The sequence below is a fragment of the Platalea leucorodia genome (genome assembly GCF_965183815.1).
Source record: "Platalea leucorodia genome assembly, chromosome: 15".
Taxonomy (NCBI): domain Eukaryota; kingdom Metazoa; phylum Chordata; class Aves; order Pelecaniformes; family Threskiornithidae; genus Platalea; species Platalea leucorodia.
The window spans coordinates 12,700,341-12,728,144 of record NC_138837.1 but is presented as its reverse complement, the minus strand read 5'-3'; the positions used below and the strand labels follow the sequence as shown (position 1 = coordinate 12,728,144).

General features: G+C 55.2%; 1 protein-coding gene across 7 annotated transcripts; it reads right to left on the bottom strand.

The window, feature by feature from the left end:
- Positions 1-191: 191 nt before the first annotated feature.
- Positions 192-27,686, bottom strand: TRAF2 (TNF receptor associated factor 2). Of its 7 annotated transcripts, none has more exons than XM_082327634.1 (10): positions 26,898-27,686; positions 23,944-24,164; positions 23,267-23,345; positions 22,814-22,912; positions 12,222-12,293; positions 10,405-10,479; positions 9,326-9,685; positions 8,188-8,365; positions 4,512-4,660; positions 192-3,739 (listed from the first exon to the last, which is right to left on the bottom strand). In XM_082327634.1, the coding sequence occupies exons 1-10, from the start codon at positions 27,033-27,035 to the stop codon at positions 3,521-3,523; spliced, it is 1,590 nt and encodes a 529-aa protein (XP_082183760.1). In that variant the 5' UTR covers positions 27,036-27,686; the 3' UTR covers positions 192-3,520. The 7 variants fall into 7 exon arrangements, 6 of the variants coding, with proteins under 6 accessions (XP_082183760.1, XP_082183761.1, XP_082183764.1 ...); XM_082327635.1 differs by having other exon boundaries at positions 25,919-27,033; XM_082327638.1 differs by lacking the exon at positions 26,898-27,686 and adding an exon at positions 25,359-25,391.
- Between the last annotated feature and the right edge of the window lie 118 nt (positions 27,687-27,804).

Below are 27,804 nucleotides of genomic sequence, written 5' to 3'. Positions count from 1 at the left end.
AACGCTGCCCTTCCAACGGCCTTTATTAGTGGGTTTGACTGCACTACATCCTCAAGGAAAAAAAACTTACTTCACAGTGCCAGGCTGACTGAGATGGGTGTTCTCTGATAGCTGTGATCAAAAGGGAAAAAAAGAAAAAAAAAAAAAAAAACCACACCACAAAAAAACCCAGCGGTGGCTTGTGCCAAGCATCCATGTGCCCGGCTGGCGGAGCTGTGCCCAGGACGGCCCCGTGCCCCCGCCGGCAGCACACGGGCTGCGAGGGACACACGCGACCGGCACCGCTGCTAAGAAATGGCAAAGGCCCAGCCAGCGTGGGCAGCACCAGATCTGCCGCTCCTCAGCCACGCAGGGAGAGCTGCTGGCTCTGCGGCTCCCCTGCCGTGCCCGGCTCCGACGGCAGCGCAGCCCCGGTGTCCCCTCCACAGGCTGGACAGGGCCAGCCCCATCTCTGCTCGCAGCACGGACTCTCCCACCCCCCTTTGGGCACCTGCTGGGGCAGGAGGCCCAGCACCCAGCTCCGAAACAGCCCAGACCCCTCCAGCTGAGCCAGCGACTCCGCGGGCCCCCCCGGCACTGCTTGGCCAGAGCCACCCAGCCCCGCTGCAGGCTGCAGGTGTCCAGCACCCTGGGAGCAAAGACGCTCAGAGCAAGCTCCCCCCCTCTATCACACACTGAATTCCCAACTACTGAATGAGCGGAGCTGATTTTCCTCCCCCTTTCCAGGCCTTTCCTAGCCTCTCTGGGCTGAGAGCCTCCCTTGGGCCTGGTGGTGGAGAGCTGCGGCAGGTGGGAGCGGGGCTTCGCTAGGCTGTATCTTCCTCCTAAGGCAAGAGGGTGAGAGTGGCAACACAGGGCTTGCTCCGTCCCTCGGGCCGGGCTGGAAGGGGGCTCGCACACAGGAAGGGTCCTGCGAGAAGTGGTGAGGGTCCCCGGGGGCAGCGGCAGCAAGGCAGGGCGCAGGCAGCTGCCCACCCCCTCCTGCTCCGCGAGGGGCAGCTGCAGGCGGACACACAGCCACCGACCGTCTGAAAGAAACGGGCAGGCCCCTGCCTGCACCCCAGCCCTCGCTTTTCCCAGGTTGCAGCAGCCATGCCAGGAGGTTTCCGAGCCCACCCTGCCTAAGCAGCATCCCAGGCTCACCCACAGCCGCTGCACCGAGCCCGGCCACGCTGGCGCAGCCTCCCGTCCCCCTGCTCCTGCTGAAACGGCAGAGTTTGCCCCCGGCCACAGCCTTTGCACGCACCAGGTATGGTAAGATCCACACTGGGACTTCAGAGGGGCTCAAGGGCAGGGAGAGCCTCCTGGCTGGCACAGCACCCTCAGGTGCAGGAGATCCAGCCTGGCTCAGGGTCCAGCTCAGCTGCCCACCAGCCTGGAGCAGGGCACCAGGCACCCCCCGAGCTGCCCAGGCGGCAGCAGGGACGCCCCAAAACACCCCAGGAGCCAGCAGCCAGGGCAGTGCCACCGCGCAGGGGGACAGCCAGCCCTGGCAGGGCTCCCAGCTCGTCTCCACTGATGGCCAGGGCGGCCGTGCCGGAGCAGAGGTGGAAGCAGAGCAGAAACAGGGTGGGCTCTGCGTCCATCAGGCTGGGCGCTGCCGGCAGAGAGGGGCTCCGGGCCTTCCTCCACCGCTGCCTTGCGTCCCCTGGGCCCACCAACAGCGGCCGCTGCTCCCTGCCAAGGGCGATCCATGGTGGCCACGAGCAAGAAGAGGGTGAGTGTGAGCGCTCTCCAGCCTCGCTGCCCACCCTCCTGGCTGGAGGAGCAGCACGGGAGCCGGACAGGACCCTGGACTGCAAGGTGGGCCAGCAGCTGGTGCCTGTGACCAACAAACCAACTCCTGGGGCACGTCCGGACGCTGACACAGGGGAGGGAAGCACAGGCAGAGAAGGCAGCAGAGCCTCCAGGGTCCAGCCTGGCTCCCTGCCCCTCCAGGCTTACTCACGGCCACAAGAAACCAACTCCAGAGGGACCGGCCAGCCACGACGGAGGGACTTGGCAGCAGTTTCTTCACAAATACAGACCTTCTCGTGGGTGCTGAACCCTTGCTGCCCAGAAGGGAGCAGTGCCAGGAGCCCAGGGACAAAAAAGGGACAGCAAGCTTCACTCGGGGACTTCTCCAGCCACCCCAGGTCCTACTCAGGTGGCTGGCGGCTCAATGAGGGGCCGAGCAGAGAGAGCTCCAGTGTGCAATGACCGGGAACCGGCAGGCACGCTGTTCCCAGAGCCGAGGGAAGGACAGGGGAACGCAGCCGCTGGTGGGCAAGGCAGGCACGCGGGGAGGGCAGGGGCTGGCCAGCAGCCACCCACCAGACAGGCGGACAGGAGACGTGCCGCCTCTGTCAGCACCGCAGCTGCGGAAGTGAGTGCCCATGCGGGTGGACGGCAGCAGCGCGGGCGCAGATGGCGGTGGAGCTGCAGCCGTACGTGCTCGGCCGCTGCAGAGGGCCCTGCGAAGGCTGGTGCGCCTGGTGCCCCGTGATGGGGCTGAAAGCCAGCTCAGGAGCTTCTGTGTGTGCGTAAGGACAGCTTCCAGCACTGCCACTGTCCTGCCCAGCACTACCACCGTCCTGCCCACCGCTGCTTGGGCACAGGCAGGCAGAAAATGGCGGGGTCTGGCTAAAAACCCTCCTGGGGCTCCCAGGGTTCAGGGAGCTGCAGTCCTGCACCGAGCCCTGCATCCCCCTCCTCTCCCAGGACAGGACGGGCAGCCCCAGGGGAGATTCACTTCTCTCTCACTACGGGCCCCCGCGGTGCTGCCCCACGCTCCCTGCCAGGCAGCGGGCACTGCCTGCCCCGTCCCGCGCTCCCTGCGTACTGCTCAGAGCACAAACCACCCATCAAACACACAGCGAGGGCCAGACACGGGGTACCGCTCCCCCGCCTGCCACACAGCTGGGTTCAGCACCCCTCTCTGCAGACACTGATGGCACCAAACCAGTGGCAAACCAGTCTGCACCTCTCTCACCCCGCTTGCACCGAGCCTGCGCGCACCCTTCCTGTCCACCGAGGCACAGACCAGCCAGCAGCGCAGAGCAACGGCACCCCTGCAGCACACAAAACTTCCAGGAACACAGAGATCTCTGAGGAAAATCCTAGACGGCTGAGCCAAACATCCACACGAGGTGGTGCTTGGGCAGGCCAAACCCTTGTTTTACTACAGAGCACTGAGGCTGTGCACTAAACTGTTAGAGCAAGAGCTGCGCTGGCTTCCACTGGGAGCCCAGGCAGCAGCAGTTCAGACACCCGAGTCCCTGTGGGAGATCTTCTTGTACCCCGCAGACCGTGAACGTCCACCCAAACCTCTTCTCCGGGAAGGTCTCTCGGACACCAGGGAAGAGGGTTCCCGTCAGACACCTTGTTTCCACTCAGAGCGAAGGTCCCTTTTCAGGAAGGGCTTTTCCCCTTCCGCTTTTTGCCCCCTCCTCGCTCCGAGACCTGCCTGAAGTGCAGCACAAGAGGGGGATGCCCCACTCAGAGCTGGCTCTGTGTTCACTGCTCCTGGAGGTGAGGAGGGTTAGAGGCCCGTGAGATCAACGATGGCTTTAATAAAGATGGCGTCATCACGCACGTAGGAGTTCTTGGCTTCCATCACGGAGACGGGGCAGAACAGCGGGCAACCGCTGGCAATGTTCATTTCCGTGATGGGTCGCTGGAAGGAGGAGGACGTCACGTCGGGACGGAAGGCATCGATGATGTGCTCCCGGTTGTTCTGATCCAGGAGCATCAGGGTTACCTGTGGGGAAACGTGAAAATATACAAGAGAAGCTGAATAAAAAGTACGTGGAAACCCAGGCTGGTGACCTGCTCGCTTGAAGCCTGTGAAACGTGCAAGTACCAATGGAACCATAGCCACATCACGCGCCTACAAACCTGAGAAATGCCTGTAAGCAGGGTCTGCGGAGAACGTCATCTTGGTGACATTCTGCAGAAACCTTCCCACATCCTGCCCTGTCACTGGAAACTTCTGTGTGGCAGCACAGGGCTGGCAGCCCGACTCTAAAAACCTACAACTGGCCGGCGTGGCATTCGCTCCCAACACCAATACGCCACGCAGGTACTTAATGAAGCTGCAGGGCTGCTGTCCCCTTGCAAAAGGCGGCCCCTCTCTCTGCATCAGTACTTCGCCCACTCAGCCTTGAAGCGTTTCGCAAACCTGCACCGTCCAGGAACGGCAATCTGAGCTTCTGACGCCAAGTGGGCATCAGCTTCGCCCCGAGTACCGAGGCCACGACAACCTTCCCTCGCCCCGGATTCACGCAGAGGCTCCGCTCGCTTTCCAAACACGCTGCTGCTCTCCTGCCGCAGCCTCTGCCGTTTCGTGCCCCTGCCCTGTAGCACGCTCGGTGCTTTCAGCACGACTGGGGAATCCCCAGGGCAGTCGACATATCAAAGTCCTTCCTTCTTCTACTTGCTAAGTAGGCCAGACCGATGGCATCTAGAAGCTCAAGTGGGGGCAAAACTAGAGAGGCATGTTGCTGGGCACAGCGGCTTTGTCCCAAACCTACCTTCTGGTTGAAGGGCCACCGTAGAAGCGCGTCATTGGGTCCTTTCATCACCACAAAGAACAGGGACAGATGGGTCCCACGCCCGGTGCCATCCCCGTTCAGGTAAATGCGCAGACACATCTTGTAGCCGTACTTGCTCGTGTAGAAAGCTATCAAAGAGTTGCAAAACAGACGCAGTGAGTGGCAAACCCAGCAAAGCCTGGCACCAACAAGTTCCTTTGAACTCTGAGGACTCTAAAGTTTGGATCCTGGAAGAAACCAGGTCTGGGTCTTAAAATACACGTACCGCAGAGGTGGGCCCGAAAGGCATCAGGTACAAACAACAGTCAGATGCCATCTGGAGACAGCCTGGGGTCAGGCAGTCACTAGCCCCTGGCCTAGCCGAGCCGCAGAGCACCGCGGCACAGAGCAGGGCACCCGCCAGCCCCTCGGGCTCTCCCCACCCGCCACCGCAGCACAAGCGCCCCAGGCAGAGCCCGAAGCTGGAGCTCTGCCCAGGAGCCAGGCGCTTCCCACTGCATCCCCCCGCAGACCTGCCAGCCATGCCGCACGCGGCTGCTAAAGGAGCTGCGGCTCATGGCAATAACGCTGATGAGCAAGAACAAAACCACTCCCAAAAAACCCTGCCTGGGGACAGACCATCCTCAGTACTCACTGCACCCTCTTCGTAAGCTGGCTGCCTCCGACGGGGGCAGAGGCTCAAGCAAGCGAGCTTCGGCCTCCCGATAGGATCCCAGCTGCTCTGCGTGGCATGGGCACGGCTGGGGACACGCTCTGGGATCTCAGGCTCTGGGATCTCAGGCTCCCTCCTTCGCTAAATTCTGGGAATGCCCATGTTGTGATACCAGACCCGTGCAGGGCCACAGAAATACGTCTTGGAAGGGGACCTGCCGCAAACCACCCTCACACAGCGGCACAGAGCTCCGTGCCTCGGGTCTGGCGAGGCTCAGCAGCCTCAGGGCATGGGGCGGGAGATCAAAGACCGTACATTACCGCGGGACTCAGTGCGCTTTTATGAACAGGCAGACTGGTGCTACCAGAGACACTGTGCACTTCCACAGGGTGAGGAGCAAGAGACGCTTTGTCACCCGCTTCCCTCCTGGCACTCCCCAACTTTCCTCTCCAACTGCTGTCAGGGCAGATGCCACCCTCTGCCAGTCTGAGCCGCACATCCTCACTGCCCACCTGGGGCTTCTCGGCACTCCTGGAACCCCGTGAATGTGAAACCAGGCGGGGAGCTGGAGGAAGGACGGCCCCAGAGCGGTGCGAGTACCCGGGAAAAGGCAGCAGGTAGCCCGAGTGCTAAAACCCCTCTGCGCCATGCCGCCAGCTCAGAACAGTGATCCAGGCACCCTGCTTCTCCCCGGCCCAGGCAAAGGCAAAGAGCATGGGAAGCAAGGCAAGAGCCCAGCGAGCCACCCCCTGGCATCCGACGGCCAGCAGCGGGTGGCCTTCCAGCAGGAGCTTCGCTTTGGGCTGTCCCGGTTCACATCCCTGATGAACCCTTCTTGTGCGGATTTGCCTTTTTGAACTCATGATTTTGCCCTTTGCAAAATCCTGCGGCAGTCGTCGTGTCCTCACAAGGCGAGTGAGTGGTAACTCTGCTTCCTTCTCTTTGTTTTAACACTGATTTCATTTGGTATTTCCTCGCCTTTACATTTAAATACAAACCAAACAATTCTACTCATTTCCCTTTTTCATCCTATTCACAACGCAGCCCTCTCCCCTCCCAGCTCTCTCCTTCCCAGACTGAACAGCACCCGTCTATTTACTTCCCTTTCTAAGATAAAAAACCCACCTCCACAAGAAACATTTGTTTCTCAGCCTGTTTTTCTCAGCTAAAGCAGCACCAGGAATGAGAATCTCTCATCTACGTGACACAATCGACTACTGCAGGAGACAAGGCCTCATACTTTGCACTTGCAAGATAAAAAAAAAAAAAGTCCTGCCTTTTCCAGAAGCAGCCCCGGCGTCAGGCAGAGGCAACCCTCACCTTCCAATCCCTCCAGCCACGTACAAGATTTTCATTAGCAGATTGCAGAGACCAACCAGCAACACAAAACAGAGTCTGGTGGCCCACAAAGTAGTTTTGCCTTTGATGAAATGGTTTATAAAAGCCCTGAGCCCTGCAAAGGCAGGCCCGGCCACCGCTGCCCAGGTGTGGGATGGAGACCAGCCAGCGCACAGCATGGAGGAGGCACCGGCAACCACGAGCTGCAGTGCTGGGAGGAACTGTGCATTCAGAGCACAGCCAAAGGAATGTCGGGACAGACGAAGCCTCTTGCTTTGGAGAGGTTTCACCCCTTTCCCTCCCTCAGGCTGACTCTGATACTCCTCTCCCTCCACCAGCTGACTTGATTCTCCAACCTGGAAAATCAAATCCCACCCTGCTGTGCAGAGCCCGGGCAGCATCAGCTCGTGGAGGGGCTCGAGGAGCCCCTGAGCTGGGGCACAGCGAGCCGGGGTGCCCGTGGCCAGAGGAAAACAGGCAGCTCCGTCCAGCACCTCCCTCCAAACCACAGCCTCTGCAGACGTTCAGGTCAAGCAACTCTCGAGCACGGTGCAGGAGATGGACGAGATGCCAGAATTAAGGTCCTCTCTCTAAGTCTAACAACATAGATTTGAAGCAGATTTGGGAAAAGGAAGGAAGTGCTGCCCTTCCCGAAGGGGACAGAGAGCAGGGGTTTTCCACGGCTGCTGCTGCCTTTTACAACGCTAATGGCATGCACACAATTTCAGTAGCAGTTTAGTTCCCCTCAAGAAGGAGAATCCTTTTTTCTGCCAGTTTTTCAAGAGAAAAAGGACTCTGAACAGCCTTCATCCAGAAAACAGACCTAAAAATAGCTTTTAAAATTCAACTGCTTGTATCTTGTGGCCCAGCCACAGTCTGCGTTTCCACAGCACCAGGAAGCAGGCGTAAGGTACGTGCTCTGGGTTTGCGTGCAGCTCTGGGCATTCTGAAAAAGCTCTCCAGCACGCTTAGATCTACGGGATTCCTGCTCAGGCAAACACAAACTCGTCTCCTTGCGGGGTGAGCTCCCCACCGAGCAACGAAATTGTGCGAAGAGATGGTTTCATCTTACAGCTGCAAACCTGGTTGCTTGCTGAACCTAAGCAAACAACCAGATCACAACCTCCTGCTCACTGTCTGAGATTTTCTTTTTTAAGCAGAGGAGGAACAGCGCTGGGGTGGGGCAGTTCTGTGAGGAGAGCCCCTTCCTCTAACAGCTATTCAAGCACTTCCCTAGGTATGGTTTGGGCTTTATTTAGACATTGTCTCTTGCACCGTCATGCTTTAGGCACCGAAATATATTTCTGAGGCTCTAATATATATTTCCTCCCTTCCTTAACCATTTTATTGCTGGTTTTATGGTCTGTGAGTATTTTAATTCTAACTAAAGGGTTAAGCAGGGCTATTCCAGAGCTAAGTGGGTTGCATTCTCTATTATGCAAAATTCAAAGGTCTTCTGCAATCAAAAAAGCACCTCTTTCAGCAGGGCACTTTCATTTAGCCCAACACTAAAAAAAAATGTTCCGTGCTCCACGGGGAAAGGGGGACAGAACAGAAGTACCTCTGAACGGCCAGCACCTCCCCTGCCAAGGACACCGCTACAAATCCCACACCCAGCTGAGAGGCAAAAGGCTTTTGCAATTTTGCAAATGAGTGGGCAATAACCTGGAGAGAAGATCGCAGGAGAGCGGCCTGTTATTGCCTCCTGACGCTTCCTGGCAAATTCTGTTATCTTCCAGATGAACACACCATCGTAGGTGGAAGCTTCCATGTTGCGGATCTTTTCCTCCATCTCAGCCATGGCCAGATCTTTGAGCCCAATGCTCCTTTCCAGCTGCCGGACCTGCTCAGTGGGATACACGGTGCAGCCTGGTTAGAAACACGTACTGCTGTGAGACCCAAGAAAGCCAGCAGACACCAGCATCCCCTTCAGAACGACTCTTTAGTGAGAGATGTTCTCCAGAACTGACAGGGGTCACGGGAGGGAGAAATTTAGCATCGTAAGCCAATTCACCAAAGCTTTCTTTTGAACCTTGTCATTATACATCGATACAACTCAGTGCTTGAGCTGGAAACTTTCCCACAGCAAATGGAAAAATCCTCCCAACAAGCAGCTCCGTTATGTTAGCAGCACAAAAAGTGAGGATGGGGGGAAAAGAAAAAAACCCTCAGCATTGTGAGAAAACGAGTTTGAGAAAGAGAAGAGCCTACACCCAGCCAACAAGGTCTCCACGGGGTTAATCACTGCTAGCTAACACAGGGTCACGCCAGTTTTGGCAGCTCCCTTGCCGAGGGAGTGCAGGTACACTGCAAACTGCACAGCTCCCTGCTGCCAAGACACACTGGCAGCGCCCAGCACGGACTCTGCTGGAGCATACTGGTGGGGACAGCTTCTTCACACCTCCAGACCGTGCCTGGCACACCGCTGCAGTGCGGCACCCATAACTACGCTCCTTTTGAAAGGTCTGGAAGGGGAGCAGCCCCATGGATTCAGAGAGATCCAGTGAAATGCTGGGTGCTCCGTCTCTCGTTGGAAAACTTCACCTAGGAACAACATCTCGGTGTCTGCGTAACTTGCTAACTAACAGAGACCTGAACGCTTTATGTATGTCAGTTTAGTTCCCGTCTTTTCCGGGAAGCTTTGAGGGTTGGGCATAGGCAGAAATGATATTTTACTTCTGCCTTCAGATTTGTGGAGTTTCAGGGCTAGGCAGTGAAGCTTTGCTAGCTAATAACATGGAAAGGAAACTGAAAAAAAGTCTCTGCTCAGAGTGCTGGAAAGCCCAAGCCACTGGTTACACACCTTGTTACTCAGTGTTTCGATTTTCTCCTGGTCTAGCTGATGCTGCCGACTGTAGGCTTCGGCTGTTAGAGACACTCTTTCCACCTCCCGGTTGAGCACGCAGACAATGTTCTCAAAGGTCACCGTCTTCCTCTCAAGGGCCTCGCATCTTCCCAAGAGCTCCAGGGACCTGGAAAGCTCTGACTCCGAGCACAGGGAGTTTGCTGCCAGTAGCGGAGAGTTGTTTTGTGATGAGGAAAGGGTGGGAAGGGGCTTTAGGTCTCCGGACCCAGCCTTGAGGCTGAGCACAAAACTCAGTAGCATGTAGAGATGCTCTGCCAAACATTTGCTTTCGTGTTCTGGTAGCTTTTCATTTTCCACCTACATGAAGAGAAATACATCCCCCATTCAGCAAGCTCAATCTACGCTGTCACCATCCACAGAACAAATTCCTCCCCTTGAGGTCACAACATCAGCTTTAAATTATAAAGGGGAAAAACCAAAGAAAGACAGTTAAAAAAAAAATGGTTTGGGGGTGGGGGTGGGTTTTTTGTTTTGTTTTAGAAATGCTGCAATCGCATACAATGATGGACGCTTAACGTTTCCCCAGCTGTACACACTGTTCCATTCTGTCTTCCTCCGCTACTTCCCCAAACGCGCTGTCAGATGTACTTAACAGCACCAAAGGACAAAGCCTCACGTAATCCCCCCGAGGAGGAATTTATATGAACATCACCAGTAGGAGCTGGGAAAACTAAGTCACGTGGAAAAACGTGGCCTGGCCCAAGCTCTAGCAGGAGAGCAAGACACCAGATGCCCAGTTCTGCGCTCACAGCTGAAAGCAGCACAGCCACCAGTCTCAAAGCACTCGGGGTGTTTCTCAAGAAGGATGTTTCCTTCCACATGAAGTTCACTCTCCGGACACCTGAACTCTGGACAGCAGATAATGTTAAGCTCCGTTTGCAAAGGGTCTGAAACACTACTTTGTCAAATATCTGAACGCAAACATCTGTAACAGTTGGGGCAACAGCGGTTTGCAGGTTGCAAACACTGGAACTGAAAACAAGTCCCGAGATAAACATCAACAGACGAGCCCTTACCAGCTCAGCACATCCGACAACCTCAAATCTGCAAGGCACTTTAGATCTGCCACAAGTCTTCACATGGTCCCGAAACTAGGAGGGAAGGAAGGCAATGTTAGATCTTGTGTTTCCCCAGCTAGCTCCCCTTCCATCTCACCGATGTCTAGGAAAGCGAAGATGATCTCAAGGACAGCCAAGCCATCGCTGATCTCTAGCTGCCAAAGCACGTGGTTAAACCTGGACACTGCCTACCATTAGGTATGGCTTTCACTGTAATATAAATATAGCCCTGACACCTGGAAGGAAGTTTTATTTCTCTTTCTCTTGATGGCTAGGAGGTCTGACTTCTCAGCTGCATATGCAAGAAGGAAAAAGCAACCAGCACAGGTACATGTTACGGACGCTGAGCAACAAGCTTCACCGAGGGCAGAGGAAGGGGAGACCTGAGGAACACCCCTGCGAAACAGCCAGCCACTTAATTTTGTGCACTTCATGTAACCCCACTCGGGACGTGCCACAGCTTGGTATTTTTCCTTCCAGCTAAGCATTATAAATCCGAGAACAGAAAGCTCCCCAGTTGTCCTGCCTGAGTATTTGTAGCAATTACTGCAGCTCCACCTGCACAAGGGAAGATGCTCCGCTGGGTCCAGCACCCCCTCGCTGGGTGCTGAAGGACGCCGCACCTCGGCCGCCTCTCGTCTGGCAGCTGCCGTGATGAACGGAGGCCAATGGTGGATATTTCTACCAAAAAGGGCCACTAACCCCCCAGCCACCAAGATGACTCGTTTGGGTTCCCACACAGCGCATGATTAATGCTAACAAGCACTGGCACATTATCATCTTGTTTTTGATACACCTCTCTTCATCAGATATCAGTGGTCTGTTCTGAACAACACCCATATTCCACGTTTAACACCTACATCTGCTACAACAGATGTCGATTAAAACTGTTTTTAAAAGCAGCTAGATCCATCTGGCTTGCTTAATGAGTCAGGTTACTCAGAGTTACAATGGCTGCAGCTAATCAACAAAAGTTTGGAGAGAGATAAAAGAGGGAGTTGTTAATATTTAACCAAAGGATAGATCACCTGTGGGAATCCTACAAGCCCAGTCTCTGCTGGGCTCCAGCTTAGCCTGCAGACAGGCAGATCTGTACCCCAAGACCCCAGCACCAAGTCTGTCACTTCGCTGCCCATTTAGAAGAACTCTTTGCTCATCTTTTGGATGCTTCTGTCCCCCCTGCCCCGCTACAAGGGCCTCTTGCAACACTGCTACTAAAAATATTTGCCTGTAGCAGGCAGGACGGTTTCAGATGAACGTGCTTTTTGAAGATGTTTCCCAAAACTTTGATTTTCAGACTTTTGAGCCTTGCTCCAGAAGCCAGCAAGCATGAAGACCCTATAGACATGGATTCCATGACATGATTCATTAGAAATAAATTAATTTAGCTGGAGATGGGCTCCCTTTCCATAACTGCAGCAGTGGTGATACAGTTGCTATACACAGGACCTAAGTACCCTTTAAACCCACGAGCGTGTTTTTCTCACGGAGGCTCTGCACCCAAACAGGGCAAGCACGCCGCTCAAAGGGAGGCGGCGTCGGCAGCACTAACGCAAAACTACAAGCACCGATGAGTCACATTCACTCGCGCCCGACCAGTATTTTGAGCCTCATGGAAAGGTCACATCTGTACTAACGGCTGCCACTTAATTGTTTTCCCCGCTCTGCTTTCTAATGGTCTCAGTTTTCCTCCCCGCTCCAAGAATGCCGGCGTCAGCCCATCAGGACGCAAAACATCACCGCGGCACACGGTTCACTGACAGTGGGATGGATACCTTCTCCCTTGGAATCTTCTTCCCACAGCCTTCGCAAGTCAGTGGAAATTCAGGGCAGACTTCATCATGAGCCTGCAAAAGAATCAACAGGACAACAGTTGGTCCTCTAAATAAAAGCTCCGATGAGGTTATATGATGAGTACAATTCAACAGGGGTAGCTTCATCCTTTATTACAGAAGAGCACTGTTTTCTACCAACCTATACTCAAATCTTGGTCACACCAATAATTCTGCATGCTGACTCATTTGTGTGATCTCCAGGCCACCAGAATTTTGGGTGCCTCTGTAGCCTCAGCCTCAATTTAACAGCTGCTATAATTTACAAAAAAACCAATCAAGTTACTGCTTTGATGGACAAGATAATCAACAGGAAGCTCCATTTATGGCTCGACCAGGAAAACACACATACGGGCAGGTTGAGTGAAGTAAGCTACTGTCTCAGCAAGATAATTTGTATAATTTTTCCACTGTAATGGTTATCAGTCAGCTGAAGTACAAACCCATAGCCTGCTCATCACATGCTGGGCTGAGCCCTCTGATAGTATCTTCACATTCGAATCAGAAAACCAGTTTTCAACCAGAAAGAAAAGTACTTTAACTATGTTTATTTAATAGCCCCCGCACGCAAGCACCCCCCTTGCAGCAAGAGCACACACAGTCTGTTTGGTGGCCAGCGGAGCTCAGCAAATGATCGGGGCAATGTGATACTCTGTCCCCAGCAGACACCGGGGCCAGCAATACCGGCTAAATTGGGAACGCCAGAATGTGCCTCTGCTTTCTGTGTCATTGCCACACGGCTTAAACCTTCCCTTTACACACCGACCAGCTGAAACAAGGTATTGTAAATGCCATGAATCTCCACTTCAAAATTCAGATTGAAAAATAAGTGCGCTGAAGTATGCTGCCATACTAGTACCAGGAAAAAAACAAACCAACAAAACAGAAGTATTTATAAAGTAGTCATCTGAAACCAGATGCTTTGAAAACTTTTATTTATTTTGAGATGCTTTGAAAACATTTATTCTTTATTAAAATAAGTTACTATCTTGGGGGGGCGGGGAGGGGAAACACGCACAAACTTAAAGACTGTTACCACATCAGAAACTGGAAAGTGAAACCCATTAGTGGCTCAGCTTTGGCTTCTTAGTTACTCTCTCCTTTTTATATTTTAAATGAGTAATCAGACTCGAAGCCTCACTGCACCGTCCCTGGAAAAGCGACCGGCCAGCCTGCGTGGTTCGGCTGGGCAGCGCTGCCTGCAGAGGCGGCGGCGGAGGCAGAGCGCCTTCCTTCACCCCGCTCGCTCGGAGGGGCCGAAACCTTTCCTCTACCCACCTACTGCTCTCATGTTCTAGCAACACCAGATAGCATCTTCCCCGCGACCCGCAAAATGCTGGCATAAGAACAGACGGTCTGGCTGAAGGAAGGAAACTTCACTGTAGAGGCAACTATTTAAAAACGGAGTATTTAAAACTTCTGTTCTCCCATGCCAACGCGCTAGGCGTGAAACTACCACCCCCTCTGCACTCCCCACCTCCCAGCATTTATCTTCCATCCCGACTCCACGCTACACCGTGATACAACACCCAGCACGCAGGCAGCCCTGCGCAGCGTGCCCAGCTCGCGGTACGGGAAGGGAAACCAGCCCCGCACAGCTAAGCCGAAAGTGCAACTGGTCCGTATGTGAATGGTTTAAGGCACCCAGCAGCATTAGCTTGAACCAGCCCAGATCTAACGCTCTAGACAAACATTTTTGTATAAACAGTTTCGGGCTCTTCTGGAATGCCCTGTTCCTTCCCCCTCTACGCGGGTGTCTAAACAGAGACGGACGGTATCGCCGCTGGAAGAAATCTACCCCGCCCAGGAGCCGGAGAGCAGGGGTTGGCATTCCAGCCTGATCTGCCACACTCTACTCCTCCAAGAATGGGGTAATCCTCCTGTTTACACCTTTCCCAAACCCACATCTGTGAGCTTCTGCGGCAGGGCCGAGCATCTCTGAGGCTCAGGCAGGCGCTGTGAACATTTCGGGCAGCTTTGGAAAGCCACCACTGCGAGCGGGGCTGGGTGAGAGCAGAGTCACTCTCCTGAAGTGAACCTGTTGTGGAAATTAAGTCAGATGGGGGTCGGAGAGAGGGGGTGGCAATAGGAGAATTAAAGCGGAGCTGGAAGACAACGGCTTGACTCAGACCTTCAGGGCCACTCTCCGGTTACCTCGGCATTGATGTCTCACCCACCAGCTGTAAACTGAGGCGCAGACCAGCCTTCAGCATCCAACAGCAGGGGTAGGAAAATCAAACCGGGCAGAGTTAACAGCCTGCACAGCAATACCTCACTCTTCCCACTCAATTAAAACCAAACCCGCCCATTGATCCACACATCAATTTCAGCCCCTAAAAATAAACAGCGCGACAGCCCAGCGGCAGCCTGTACATCACACGCCGCCATCAGAACAGGCGATTCTCTGGGAGCCCACCTGAGAGACAAGAAAATCAGACACCGCTGCCACCTTCGGAAGGACCAGGGCAGCCTACGAGCACTCGCTTGGGCACAGGTGCTTGTGGGTCACCACTGCAGCCGCTCCGTCCTCCAGCACCTACCGGTGCTCCGCTCCGGAGCAGCACCAACGGGCTGCGATGGAGGTGCTGAGCCCTCCTCCCCTTGCCTGTAGGCCTGCCGGTGAACGGAGCTGCCTGCGTGCACACTGTAACTCTCCTACCTCAAGATGAGGAAAGCAGAAAAGCGAGTTGCAGTATTTGCAGTGGAGGTTTCTCTCGGGGCACTCCTGCTCAGAGCGGGGCTCCTTCCCGTCCAGCGGGATCACGCCCCTACACCCCTAGCCCTCAACCAGCAGGGATGGGCAGCTCCCTCACGGCAGCTCTGCGACAGCAAGGGCAACACATTTCAACGCAGCCATGCAGAAAAGCGCAGGCACGCATGGGGGAAAAGCAGGTTTTAATAGCAGCTGATCCCTGGAGGATGCAATGATCGTTTCCTAAGGAATGCCAGGATGAGCTGCTCTGCTGTGCCTGCATAAGTAAGACAGAAGGGAAAACTGCGGTTTAATCCGATCGCCATTTCGCCTCTCAACGCTTTGCTAAACTTGACTTGAACTATGGAAGAGGCTACTGCTGAAAATTATTATCCCCGTATCACGGGGGCAGAGCAGGAGGCGCACCTGCTCCCCAGCTGCCCTGCTCGTAACCTGCTGTACCAACGCAAGTCCGTTTTTACGGAGGTCTTGCAACCGCGTTGGGAAATCCATCGGCATGACGCAATGCTCCCCCTCCAGCTAAGAGGGGGCGGCTGAGAGCAGCAACCTTTGAAACAGCTTCTGCGAGATGCCTCTGCCAGAGTCCTGCAGGAAGGCGATCGCAAAGGGCAGGGCTGGCAGAGAGGCGCGGCGCCACGGGCTTGGTGCGAGCTGCACGCACCGCAGCCCCTCTGCAAACACTCTCCTGCAGGTTGATCTTTGGAAGCGAGGCTGTTAGTCCCCTCCGAGCACGGCAACAGCACCCACAAGCACAAACAAAGCTGAAGGGCTTGGCAGCAGGAAGGGAGCACCGAAAAGGAAGGAAAATTAACAGGACGACAGAGGAAAGCCAGCTGAAGCGGCACAGCGTTCACCGGAGTGATGGCAGGGCTTCGGCAGTCCCCAGCCCCGGCATTGCTGTGTCCAGCACACAGCTCCTTTGGCATCTTAGCCTGGCTACAAGAAAAAGGATGCGCCCACAGAATTGCAGAGAAAACACTGAAAATGGGTCTCCAGCACAAAAGAGATGCCTGCCTAGGTTGCAAGGGAACATGAATCCCTTGTGCCTCGAAGCACAAGTTGCTTCAGGCACCTCTGCCGGGTCCCCAGGGGCTCCGGAGCCTCCAAGAGGGGAGCGTGCCACAAAACACAGGTACTTTGGGACATCCTGCTCCTCTGAAGCCAACGTGCCCCTCCGTGCTGCATCTCCTCCTCGTCAGGGGAGTCCTAAGGCTAGTTTTAAGCCAGGCCTGCTCAAAGCTTCCCCCACACAGGTAGGCTGGGCTACCACGCACGTGGTCCTTGCGCTACAGCACAGAGCCCAGCAACACAGGGCTGGAAAGCAGGAACGCAGTCTGTAACTCACAGTGCCAACTGGGAATGGGAGCTTTCTGAGACCATCGCATCAGCTGGCACCAGACACAAACTGCTCCCTTTGCTGGGACACGCTGGTGACAGAGATCCGAGCAAGTCCACTTGGCATCACAAATACTTAAACCTCAAAGAAAGTGTCAAAAACAAAGATTAAATTCCCATCAGTAACTGCTTGTGGCTTTGGTGGGCGTGCATATGGCAGTGACGGCACGGGAAACCCGCACCGCCTTTGCTCCGCCGTCCAACACCGCAGCATCCCTCTGAGTTGAGGACAAAAATGGGCAGAAGAGATCTCGGGGGTTGCCAGGGGCCTCGCTCACGCCTCTTTTCAGAACCAGCACAAGAACTTTTGCTTTCAGCATTCAACCGTTTTGTTCGTTGGCTTTCAGGGTAGATTAGATGTTTGATGTGGGGTTTATCAGTAGAAGGACATCAAGGCAGCGTTTCTTGCATTGAAGATGGATGTGAAAGCAAGAGCAGGTCTTGAAGAAGGCTGAAGGTACAAGAAACATTTAAAAGCAGCAGTGGGTTTTCTAACATTTCCTAAAACAGAGTTTGCCTTTCCCTGTTTGCTTCAAACTACACGAGCACGAGGCAGTGGGACACTCCAGGATGCTTTTTCCAAATCCCTCCATCATCCCAGAGGATCGATTTTCCTAGGGAGACTCTGGTCTGAAACGGAGCAGGGCAGGACCCCCTGAGCATTTTAGATAAGCCCCAGTCTGAACCTGACCGGGCCCCACGCCAGCTGGAGCCCACGCACCACTGTCTCTTACCTCAGATGTGGCTAGCTGCTTCGCAAAGCAAAAAGACTAAATCCGCTTGCCAAGGAAATGAAAAATTACAGCGCTGGACTACACCGAGTCTCCGTAAGCAGCTGGTTGACACGTAAGGGAGGTTCAAAGCAATCGGGAACATCTGATCAGAGGTAACTCCGCGGGTTTTCTAGGCTAGAATTAACAGTTACAGTCACGCTCACGTGAAAAATGCCCAAGACGCGCTGTTCACATCTAACAAGGTCACTGCTTGAGAACAACCCGTCACCGAGGAGCGGACACCAATCGCACCACCACACTAATGATGCCAGGCGCCGGCACATTTGTAGCATTGATCTGAATTCACCTCCAATAGTTATTTCTATCAGCCAACCGCTGCTGTTAGCTGCAGGGGATGCTGCAGTGCTGATGGCTATGCTCTAAGCACGCTGAAAGCACTGCCCGTGCCGACCAGGTCCCAGAACACCACCCCTGGAGAGATCTCCCTCCCTTCCAGCAGGGCTTTCACCAGCACGCAAAGCTTCACCTTAATCGCTCAGCTCAAAAGGGACAGCCTCAGGACGAAGCCTCTCAGAGGTCTGCCTGGCCGTCCCGTCAGAAAGGGCGGCATTGGTACCGGCCAAGCTCTGCGAGCTGCAGACAGCGCGCAGGGGCAAGGTCGACTCCTTCGCCAGTGCGGAGGTGCAGGCTGTGAACAGAAGGGCTGCTACAGCACGAGGCCGAGAACACCACTGGCACCCAGAAAAGGGGAGATGAGACAAATATTACAACCAGGACGGGTGTCTTTCACGTGCTGGAGAGGTCAAGCCTGTGGTGAGTGGTTTGATTTCAAACCCGATTTCTCTAGGCTGTCCGAAGAGCTGGAAGTGCCCAAGGGTGTGGGATTGTGGCTTTGGCTCCTGCCAGACACCTGGAGCCCCAGGAACATCTCCCTGGGCGTGAGGTGCTGCCCCACCACTCCCAAAGTCAAGTTCATGCTGACGGGTTTCATCACAGCTTAGAAGGGACACATAGCACTCCGCTTCAAAGCTCACAACTTACAGCTTTCTGTTTTCCAAGGGGCAGATGCCAAAACTGTTAATTAGGTGGGCCACCGCAAGAAGGCTGAGCTGGTTTTATAAGCTAAGAGCAGCCCCTCTACAGCTGGAGCTTTCCAGCCCCCCTGCCAGGCTCGCTCTCCGGCGCTCCCCGACCTCCCACCACAGGCTTGGATGGGAAACTGCCTTGTGCCTGGGCCGCCAGCTACATAAACTCTACTTCGGGGACTGTAAGGGAGGCCGGGTTTTGTTTGGGGACCTCAGCTCCTGCTCTGGAAAGTAAAGGTGTGCCAGATCCCTTTTTCCAAAGCAGGAGGTCCTTTTGGTCACCTGCATGTGCAAGTCAGCGATTGTCCCCCAAGAAAGTGATCTGGTCCCGGGGCAAACTGCTGATCAGGCCGGAGCTGGCTGCAAACTGCACCTCAACACCATACCGTAACTTGGAGCCAAAAACCTTCAGAAAAAGACAATAAATGTACCTGATTTTAAAAGGAAGGCTGGTGGCCCTGCTACAGCATCATCAAGGGTGCTTGCCACAGCGCTTAAAATGCTGTACTCCATGCAGACAATGCCGCTATAAAACACTCAGAAGTGCGCTTCGGGGGCAACAGGAGCCACGTGAAGCAGCTCCAAAGACCAGCAGCTCTGTTCTAAGCAACGTGCAAAAAAGCCTGAAGCTGAAGTTTTCAGCCTAAGCTCAAAACCACCACCAAAAACTATCGGGGCATTCCTGGGATGCATGAAACTGTGAAGCATGACGAAGCAGGAGACCCCCCCGGCTCAGGACCCCAGCAGCATTTTTGAAGAGGGACAGTTTTCTCTACACGAGGTGCAGCGGGGCTTCTCCAGCATCTCCCAGTAGGAAGACTGGGCAAAGAAGGGACTGCCCAGTTACCTTGTCCTCTGGGCCCCAGGAAGCCACGTAGCCCAGAAGGGGCTGCAGACACCTCTCCAACACCACGGGCTTTGGAGTAACACCACTTAAATTCTGAGTTTTGCATCTTCCACAGCCTTCCAGGCTTCAGTTAAAGCGAACTCTCCAAACCCGAGGTGACAACTGCCCACAAGGAGAACACCTCCCCTCCAGTTTGGATGAGGACAGGTTATCATCCCAGATGACAGCCACCCATCCTCATCAGCTGAGCTCATCTGTTTTCCTAGCAGCAACGCTGCCCCCACCTCAGCTTAAATACTGCTGTCAGGATTAAGCTTAGAACTTAGTTCTCCTTCCAAACCTTAGACAATTCCATTTCCTTATGTCTCAAGTAATTCTGTACCTCCTGAGATGAGCGGGGCATAGTTAAAACCTCTGGCTGGGGTAATGTGGAAATGCCAAGGCTGACCACGTGAACGCCCCTCTGCAGCCCCCTCCTCCCATCCCCGTCCCGGAGGGGGGCAAAGAAAGGGAGCTGGCGGCACAAAAAGCATAAATAAAAGGTATATGAGAGCGGAAGGCGTGTTGATAAAACAGAAGAGAGAGTGGGCAATTGGAGGTACTGCAAGGCAAGAAAAGAAATGCTCCAGTGCTGAGAAACCACAAGCTCCCTCTGCCTGGATATCACAGGACACGTTTTCTTGGTCCTCCCTTTTGCTCTAATGGGCAATTGAGTTTCTGCAGCCCTCCTCAGACTTTCCACCTGAGCTAAAGGCTCCTGCCCACAGCCTGCTTTTCTGTGCGTTCGTTCAGGCAGACTCATCAGGAAACCCATACATGAAAAGAGGTTACTGATTAAAAGGAAAACCCCTGCAGCCCCACCACAAACTGCTTTATCCAAACGCCACTAAATATTTACAATATTTACAAAGTCTGAAAAATGCATTTATAAACCCAGGCATGCGCTAAACACTTAAATATTTCATATGCTTCACGCAGGTTTAAGCAGAAGTGCAAGTCATGTCCAAGCAGATCGCACTCTTTCAGTTCTGTATGTCCCTTTGAGGCCCAAACTTTGGTCTGCCTGAACAGAAAGCAAAACTGAAATCAGTTTTATTACTTTTTTTGAAGTTGAAGACCCAGAGCTTTTCAGCTGCAGAACATTTTTTTCCTTGTTCGTGCCCTGATAAGATGAGCAAACCAGAAGTGACAGTATCTCTTGATTTGTAAGTGGAGAGCAGCCAAGTCAGTCTCTCTCAGTACGAGCACGCGATTTTTAAATTAGCAAACAATGAATTTGCTCTTAGGGACTTTCCATGTCCTGTCGGAAATAGCACAGCAAGGGACTTTCCATAGTGGGAAAGCTGAGCTGCTGCAGGACGTTACACACATTGCTGGCTACAGATGCAACCATACTGCACGAGGTAAACTCCGCTTTGCAGCACTAAACAAGCCTACCCGTAAGGCAGGGCTTAACGTTAGTCCGTGGCACCGAGAGAGACTCCGGGCTAACACGGTCATTTGACGCCTCCTTTCATCAGCCCTCCTCAGCCACACATACCATCTCCTAAGCTCCGTCTGCACGAGGACAGCCAGGCCTGATTAAATGCCACGGCTCTTTGGCAGGCAGCTGGGAGGAGAGATAACACAAGCCAGACCTTGCCTCCTCCCACCAGTTCCCAGGAAAGAATCAGCTTTTCCTGAGAGGACACAAAATAACCTTACCCCCATCAGACCGAGTGCCAGCCACGGCGGGCAGGAGAGGCGAGCTCAATCCCGAGACGAACCAACTAACGCTGCTCGAAATCCCTGCTCCTTTCATCGCACGGGACTGCCCCGCGACTCACAAAAACTGTGACAGTTTTTGTCCAAGCGCTCCGGAGCCGCACTGCTACGAAACACGCTGTTTTAGCAAACCACCTAACAGGACTTTTTGAAGATTAGGTGGAGAGGAAAAAAGAGGCGCACCCTTATCACTTCAGATGCTCTTAAGCAGTTGTGCATAAGATCCCGGAGCATCATGCACACACGCAGCCTTGCAGGAAGACAGACAGGACAGCACAGAGCTATCCCAGGACAGCTCGTTGCCTTTTTAAACTTGTAGTACAAGTCCTGGCTGGACTCAAGGCTGCGTTCAAGCACTTGTAAGACCACACAGGGAGGACCTTAGGCAGCCGACGATTTCTGCTGAGCCCTGCAGGAACTCTGAGATTTTTTTTAAACCCAAAAGTTTAGAAGAGCTCCTCAGTCACAGCACAATCAACAGCACTGGAAGCTGCTGACAAATATAATTTGGTTGAGTCTCATGGAGATAAGCTCACTTACTAGTCACCGTTTTGAACACTACAGTGGGCATCAGACTCCTCATCACTGGTCACCAGCAGAAATGAAAGCGTCGGTCAAACAGTCTGCAGGCACCAACAGCACAGCCTGAACCTGGAACCTCAGTAAAACACCCTCTACCCTGCACTGCAACTGCCGAACTCTCTCTGCTGCATCAGTGTGAAGCTTTTAACCTGACATTTATTCAGTCGTCCATCCACACCATGAGCCACTTACAGGTCTATGGATGAAGGTTTCACAGCAGGAGAACCATTCAGCACCCTACATCCCCTCACCTTCTGGACTGGACTTTTTGCATAAAGCAGCGGAAGGTTCTAGCCAGCAGGACAAGGAAGCAGAGGCGCAGAAGCATCTCCCTGTTAACAGGCTTAGCGAGCTAGGCAGAAAACTCAGGCGTGATCCACAGCTGCTGTTTCTTCCTGCCATCTTGCAGTGGCATTGCAAACAGAACCCAAAGGTTAGCCTAGGCAGAGCAAGGTTAAACCTTTTCCTGACACACACCTCAGTTACTACCAAAGCTCCACGAACCACAGGGCCACAATCTTTACCTAGGGCAAGCGTCAGAGGGAAATAAAATTTATTCCTCTTATCTCAGGCCCCCCACGCGGTGGTTCTTCCATTCCAAGAGGGATGACAGAACTGTCCTTCAGGAGCATAAAGCTTCACAGGCAAATATACATTCATTCTTAACCGCCAATGCATTTTAACGACGCAAATTGCCACAGCAGAGTTGACTTGCTGGAAAGCACAGGGAAGCGTGCAGCCTGCTGCCATCCTCAGCAAGAACACACTTCTCATGAGGCACGTCAGCCATATACATGCTAAGGACCACACGCCCAGGGCCACAAAAAGAAGGCCTGGACTAAAGAGCTGATGGGCTCCTCAAGAACAGCAGGGGTGAAAAACCACCCTGTCCCGCAGGTTGGTGGCCCCGAACAGCTTGGAGCAACGGGTGGCCGGCCAGTGAATAACACCCAGTGCCACTGCCCTGGTAGCTATGGGGGCCGCTGGCTGGAAACAGGATTGTGGCCAAGCCATTTTCCCCAAGCTCATGGGTCTGACGTAGGTTTTAGGTTCACATAATGCAGACAACTTCACAACAATTTCATGGCACAGCACGGTTTCCTGACAGTTCGCTTGTCTTTTATAGCGGAAAGGAGCTGGAGACAGAGCGGGTGGTTCCCACCACAGAAGGGCCGTGCTTGATGCCTGTGATCACAAGCGAAAATGAAATTGTTTCAGTTCAGCCTGTGCCCTCAGCAGGGCACACAAACCTGGCTCGGTCAAGAAATCGCTCCAGCTTACAGCAGAGTCTGGGGAGCTAGCAGCTCCCACCACCGCTGCCAGCGTCAGCGGACATGTCAAACCACCTGAGCCTTCCCCAAACACAGAGGAAAGAAAAAGGACACAGACATCGAAAGCCTTGCTTTGATCTTTACCTCGTATTCTTTAATTGTCCCCTTCCAAGTGCAGCCACTGTTAATACAGACAGCAGGCAGACTTTCCACCTCCCGACGAGCTGCGTTGTCTGGGAAAGCCTAAAATGGAAAAACCAAGCAAACCACAAAAATTACTGAGGGGTTGCAGTTTTGGTCGGGTCCCTTAATTCTTTATTAAGACTTTACTCCCAGGCCAGTTGCCACCTCACATCCTCAGAGATGCGCTAATGGCAAACAAATTGTTACGACAGCGTTTAAGTAGGGCACTGCTATGTTAACATGACCTGGATTTTAGAAGCTGGGGAGTCCACCACATTAACCATAACTCTCACTACTGAAGAAAACGTTTCCTAGGAATAACGGATTCTCAGACTTGTGTTTTAAACAAAAACTGCAAGTGGGATTAATGGCATCAGCGAGCTTCTTTATTTTTTACAATGCATTTTTGCTTACCGAGCTTTTTTCCAAAATAGAAATTCCTTCTTCGTATATTCCTTCCTGAATACAGCTGGCACACTTTTGAGGTCCAGCACTAGCAGACAGAAAAATAACCATCAAACACAACAAAAAGAGACCGATTTTTATGACTTAACGATAAAACGATTTCAGGTAACTTTATAAAATTAAAGCATTCTCTTATTTTTAAAACACCACACTGAGCCTTTGCTCACGTGTACTTTTGATGCCCATTTCTGATTCTAATTTTTTTCTTCTCCTGATTAACCGCTCTATTCAACGTCCCTCACGGAAAGGCAAGAGTGAGACAGAACACTACGAAACTTTTCTGGAACCCAGTGTCTCACATTTTGGCACAACAACATACAATGACTTTTAGGAGCAAGTTCCTTCGGTAGCTGTGAGGAAGACTGAAGGAGATGGGTGATCCACCTGGATCGCCACCTGAACAGCAAAAACAATCCGGGAGATTCTGGAAAAGGGAACGCTGAAGCAACCCCCAGAACAATAAAAGCAAGTCAGAGATTACACGTTCCCTTAAAGAAGATCTGGTGCTGAACTTCAACACAGCTCCCTCGCTGAGAAGGCCCCGAAAAATGAGATTTTTTTCTCCTTTTCTGCTTGAAAATGCCTTTTCAAGCATTTTGTTTTCAGACTGAAGGCACAGAAGTTACCTTATAATTTTCTTCAGACAATAGGAACAGTAGCGATGTCCACACTGAGCTTGAAACGGCCTCCTCAATATGTTCTTGCAATCAGAGCAGAGGTATTTGACCTCCAGTTTAGTTCCCAGGATCTCCTTTGCAAATCCAGGCTGGTTTAGATCCAAAGAGCTGGGCGGAGTAGAGTTTGCTGCTGCCATGTGAACGAAAAATTCTGGCTGTATCTCCAGAGCCTGAAAATAAAAATATTTACCCTGTTTGATTATAACTGGATGGTGGTCATTTTTCACATAAACTGCATTACTCGCAGCACGTTACACTGGCACCCAAAAGCCAGCAACGCAGGTAAACACACAGATGCAAACCACGAGTCTGCCTCCACCTAGTTAAAAATGTGGAACGAAACTTTACAGTTCATTTTAGAATTAAGTCCAGAACAAAGAGACAGGGTGGACAGACCTCACTAAAATCCCTCTCCAAGTTCACTGAAATGCAGCCTATTCAGAGAAATCAAGGCTTCTGTCCCAAAACAAGGCAAAAATCAGTCCTAAAGCTGATCAGGAATAGAAATAAACCACCTCAGTCCTCCTGGAGGCACCGAGTGGGGTCACCACAGCTCACCACCACTTGTTCTCACGTCCGTCAGCTGTCAAAAAGGACGGTAATGCCGCCCAGAGCCAGGCACTCCCGGGGAGACGCCGTGCCCACAGCGGAGCCCGGATTTACCGGCAGTGCCCTGGCGGGCGTAGAGGGCTGGAAAATGAAGATTTGAGAGGTGCAAGCAAATCGGAAAAGAGGAAAAGAATAAAATGCGTTTATTTTGATGGCTTGTGGTGATCTAAGGAGGCATCTCCTACAAATCAGAAAGGATGAAAAGAATAAAATGCCTTTGTTTTGACGGCTTACGATGACCTGAGGAGGCATCTCCCACCTTCGGGTCCTGCAGGCCGAGGCAGCGGCTCGGCTCCCGCACAGGCTGGGCCTGGGGCAGGGGCTGCGGGAGCCCACGAAGAGCCCAGACCCCGGGCCGCAGGAGGGAGATCCCCTTCCAGAGCCGAGCCCCCGCGGCAGCGCCCTGCGGCCCGGCTGCTGCCGGGGCTCTGCCTCCCCGGCCCGAGCCTCGTTATTCCCCCGCTGCAGGCACTTAACCGGGTCTTTAACGGGCAATTCAGGTTTTTAAGGTGCACCCCGGCCGGCCGTTCCTCCCTCGGCACCGGCCCGGGCACCGCCGCGGGCCAGCCGGGGCAAGGGGAGGCCCGGGCCCCGCCGCCGCCGCCGCCCCCCTCAGGACGGGCCGCGGGGCCGGGCCGCCCCCCCCGGGGCTCGGGAGGCCCCCGCCGACCCGGCTGCAGCCGCCGCCCTCCCGGGGAGGAACCTCGGCGGCCCGGCGCCCCTCGCCCGTTCCCGCCGCCCGGTCCCGCACTCACCGCCCGCCTCCGTCCGCGCCCCGCACCGGAAGCTCCCCCCCGTCCCACGCCACGCCACGCCGACGTCACCGCCACGCCACGCCCCAGCCGGACCCACCTACCGCGTCACACCCCCGCTGGCACCTTTCCCTCAGAACTCCCCCCCCCCTCCCCCCCCGGTGTCACCTCCCCTCAGCGCCCCCCGGCGTCACCCACACACACGCAGCGTCACCTCCCCCGCGTCACCCCCACGCACAGCGTCACCCTCCGGGTCACCCATCGGTGGGCGCGGGGGGGGGGGGGGACGGGACGACCCGGAGGGTGACGCTTGGGGATCCCCGGGACCCCTTCATCCCCCCCCGCCCCGTGCCCCGCCAGCGGGTGACTGTGGAGGTCCGCGGTCCTGGGGACACCCTGACCTCCCGCCATGACGTCACCCGCGCCAGAGTTGGGTCACACCATTGCGAGAAGCCCCCAGCCCCTTGCGCCGAGCCCCCGAACTGAAATCCTCCCCAGAGGAATTCTGTTGTTGTTGTTGGTTTTTAAGATGCCATTTTGGGTGGCACCGAATGCTCGCTTACCTGCACGCAGAGCGTCATGGCCGACCCGCAGCGCCCGCTCGGAGGGAAAGCGGATGCCGGAGGGAAAGCGGACGCCGGAGGGACTGGGAAGGATGGGCGGCGGCAGGCGGGTTTTGGTTTAAGCCCAAAAAAAAAAAAAATGACGTGGGGGGTGAAACGCAGCCGCTCGCCACGCGGCGGTGAGGTCAGCGCGAGGTGCTTTTTGCAGGGGAACTCGCTTGGCGAAAGGTCACGGCGCAGGTTTTTTGGGTCGGGGTCCCCGGCCCGCGTGTTCCCCCCTGCCGGGCTCACATGCCGGCAGCTGCCGGTGCCCTCCCGGCGCTCGTGACAAGGCGGCGGCGGGGGCGTCGCGGTTCACGGCCTCCCACGCCGGCAGGACAAGGTCTCGCCTCACCGCGCCGGGAATTCACCCAGCGCCGGGGGAAATCCTCACCGGCCAGAACCAGGCGCGACCCGTCTGGTGCTACCCCTGGCGAGCCGCTGTGGCGGCTCTCCCGGTGACCCCGGTGCCAGGACAGCGCGGGCGCGGAGCAGGGAGGCGAGCCAGGGCAGGCGGCCGTGGCCTGACGCGAGCCCCGCGAGGCTGCGAGCCCGTGGTGCGAGGCCGTGTGCTGCTCCGGCGCCCTCCCAGGCGAGAAGCTCCCGGCAGGGCCACGGCAAGCGATGCCGGGGGCTCCCGCGGGGATGAGCATCCCCATGCACATGTCGGCGCGACGCAGCCCCCCGGGACGGACAACGCTGTGCGCCCACACCGGCACCGCTTCGCTCACTCTGCCGCAACGTCCCTTTTCCTGGCACGGCTGCGCTTCTCCGGGAGCAGGAGCGTGACAGCCTCCACGTTGCTAAACTTCTTGCCTGGCTGATGCAATTCTTCAAAATCCCCTTCTCCGCTTCCCGAAGGAGCGGTGACCCCGGCAGTGGTGCCAAGGGTGCGACGCACCGTTCCCGAAGCGGCAGGAACCCCTCACCGATGCCTTACCTGAAGCGCTGGCCGCGGGACGGGACCAGCCACAGCCGCTCCCAGCAACCCCGCTGCCGCGGCCCGCCGGTCGCCGCCGCACAGCCACGAGCCTCGCAGCACGGAGCAACGCGCCTCAGCGGCGTCCGGCTGCCACATCCCCAAACCGCGCTCTCCCGCGTTCCCTGGGCGCCGGGGGCCCGGCGTGCGGCCGTGACAGGAGCCAGGGGCCGGCTGCCTGCAGGGGAACCCCCGTGCTCCCGGGGCGCCCGCGGCCTGGGCCCTGCCGTCCCCCGCGCTGGGCCGTGAGGAGGCCCCGCGCCGGCACCGCCGAGGGCTTTGAGCTCCCCTGAAACAATCAGAAATTATTATTTCGTTCAGAAACGATGAACTCCCCTTATTTCAGAAATGACGCCAGCGGGAGGCCCGGGTTTTCCTGCCTTTACTGCAGAACTTTTGGGCTGATTCAGACGCGGAGCTGAGGGATTTCGTCGCCCCCCGGCTGCCGGCGCAGGGACGCTGCCGCCCGCCCAGGGCAGAGCTCTCCCCTCCCCCACGCCGGTTTCACTGCAAAAACCACACAAATCGGTGTGGCGGAAAAGCCCGGCGGCCGAAGCGCCGGGGCCGGGGCGCGGGACCCCTTCTGCTCCGGGGGGCGAGAGGCCCGGCGGCGGGAAAGGCCTTCCAGGAACCCCCCACCCTGTCCGCAGGCGGCGGGTGGAAATCCCCACCCCGCCCTGAGGCGCGGGGCAGGCGGGAAGGCCCCACGCCGCCCTCCCCCGCCGGCTGCCGCCCGGGCGGGCCCTCAGCACCCGGGGGCGGCCGCGGACCGACGCGGGCCGGGCCGGGGCAGCCACCGCGGCCCTGCCCCGCCGCCACCGCGCACGCCCGGCGCTGCCCAGCCGGGCGCGGCTATTGGTCAGCGATT

Coding starts and splice junctions, on each gene's coding strand:
- TRAF2 (XM_082327634.1), bottom strand. CDS start 27,035: ATGTGGCAGCCGGACGCCGCTGAGGCGCGTTGCTCCGTGCTGCGAGGC. Junction 12,294..22,813: donor GGACAATTAAAGAATACGAG/GTAAAGATCAAA, acceptor ATTCTTTTGCAG/GCTCATGATGAAGTCTGCCC. Junction 10,480..12,221: donor AGAAGATTCCAAGGGAGAAG/GTATCCATCCCA, acceptor CTTCCCTCCTAG/TTTCGGGACCATGTGAAGAC.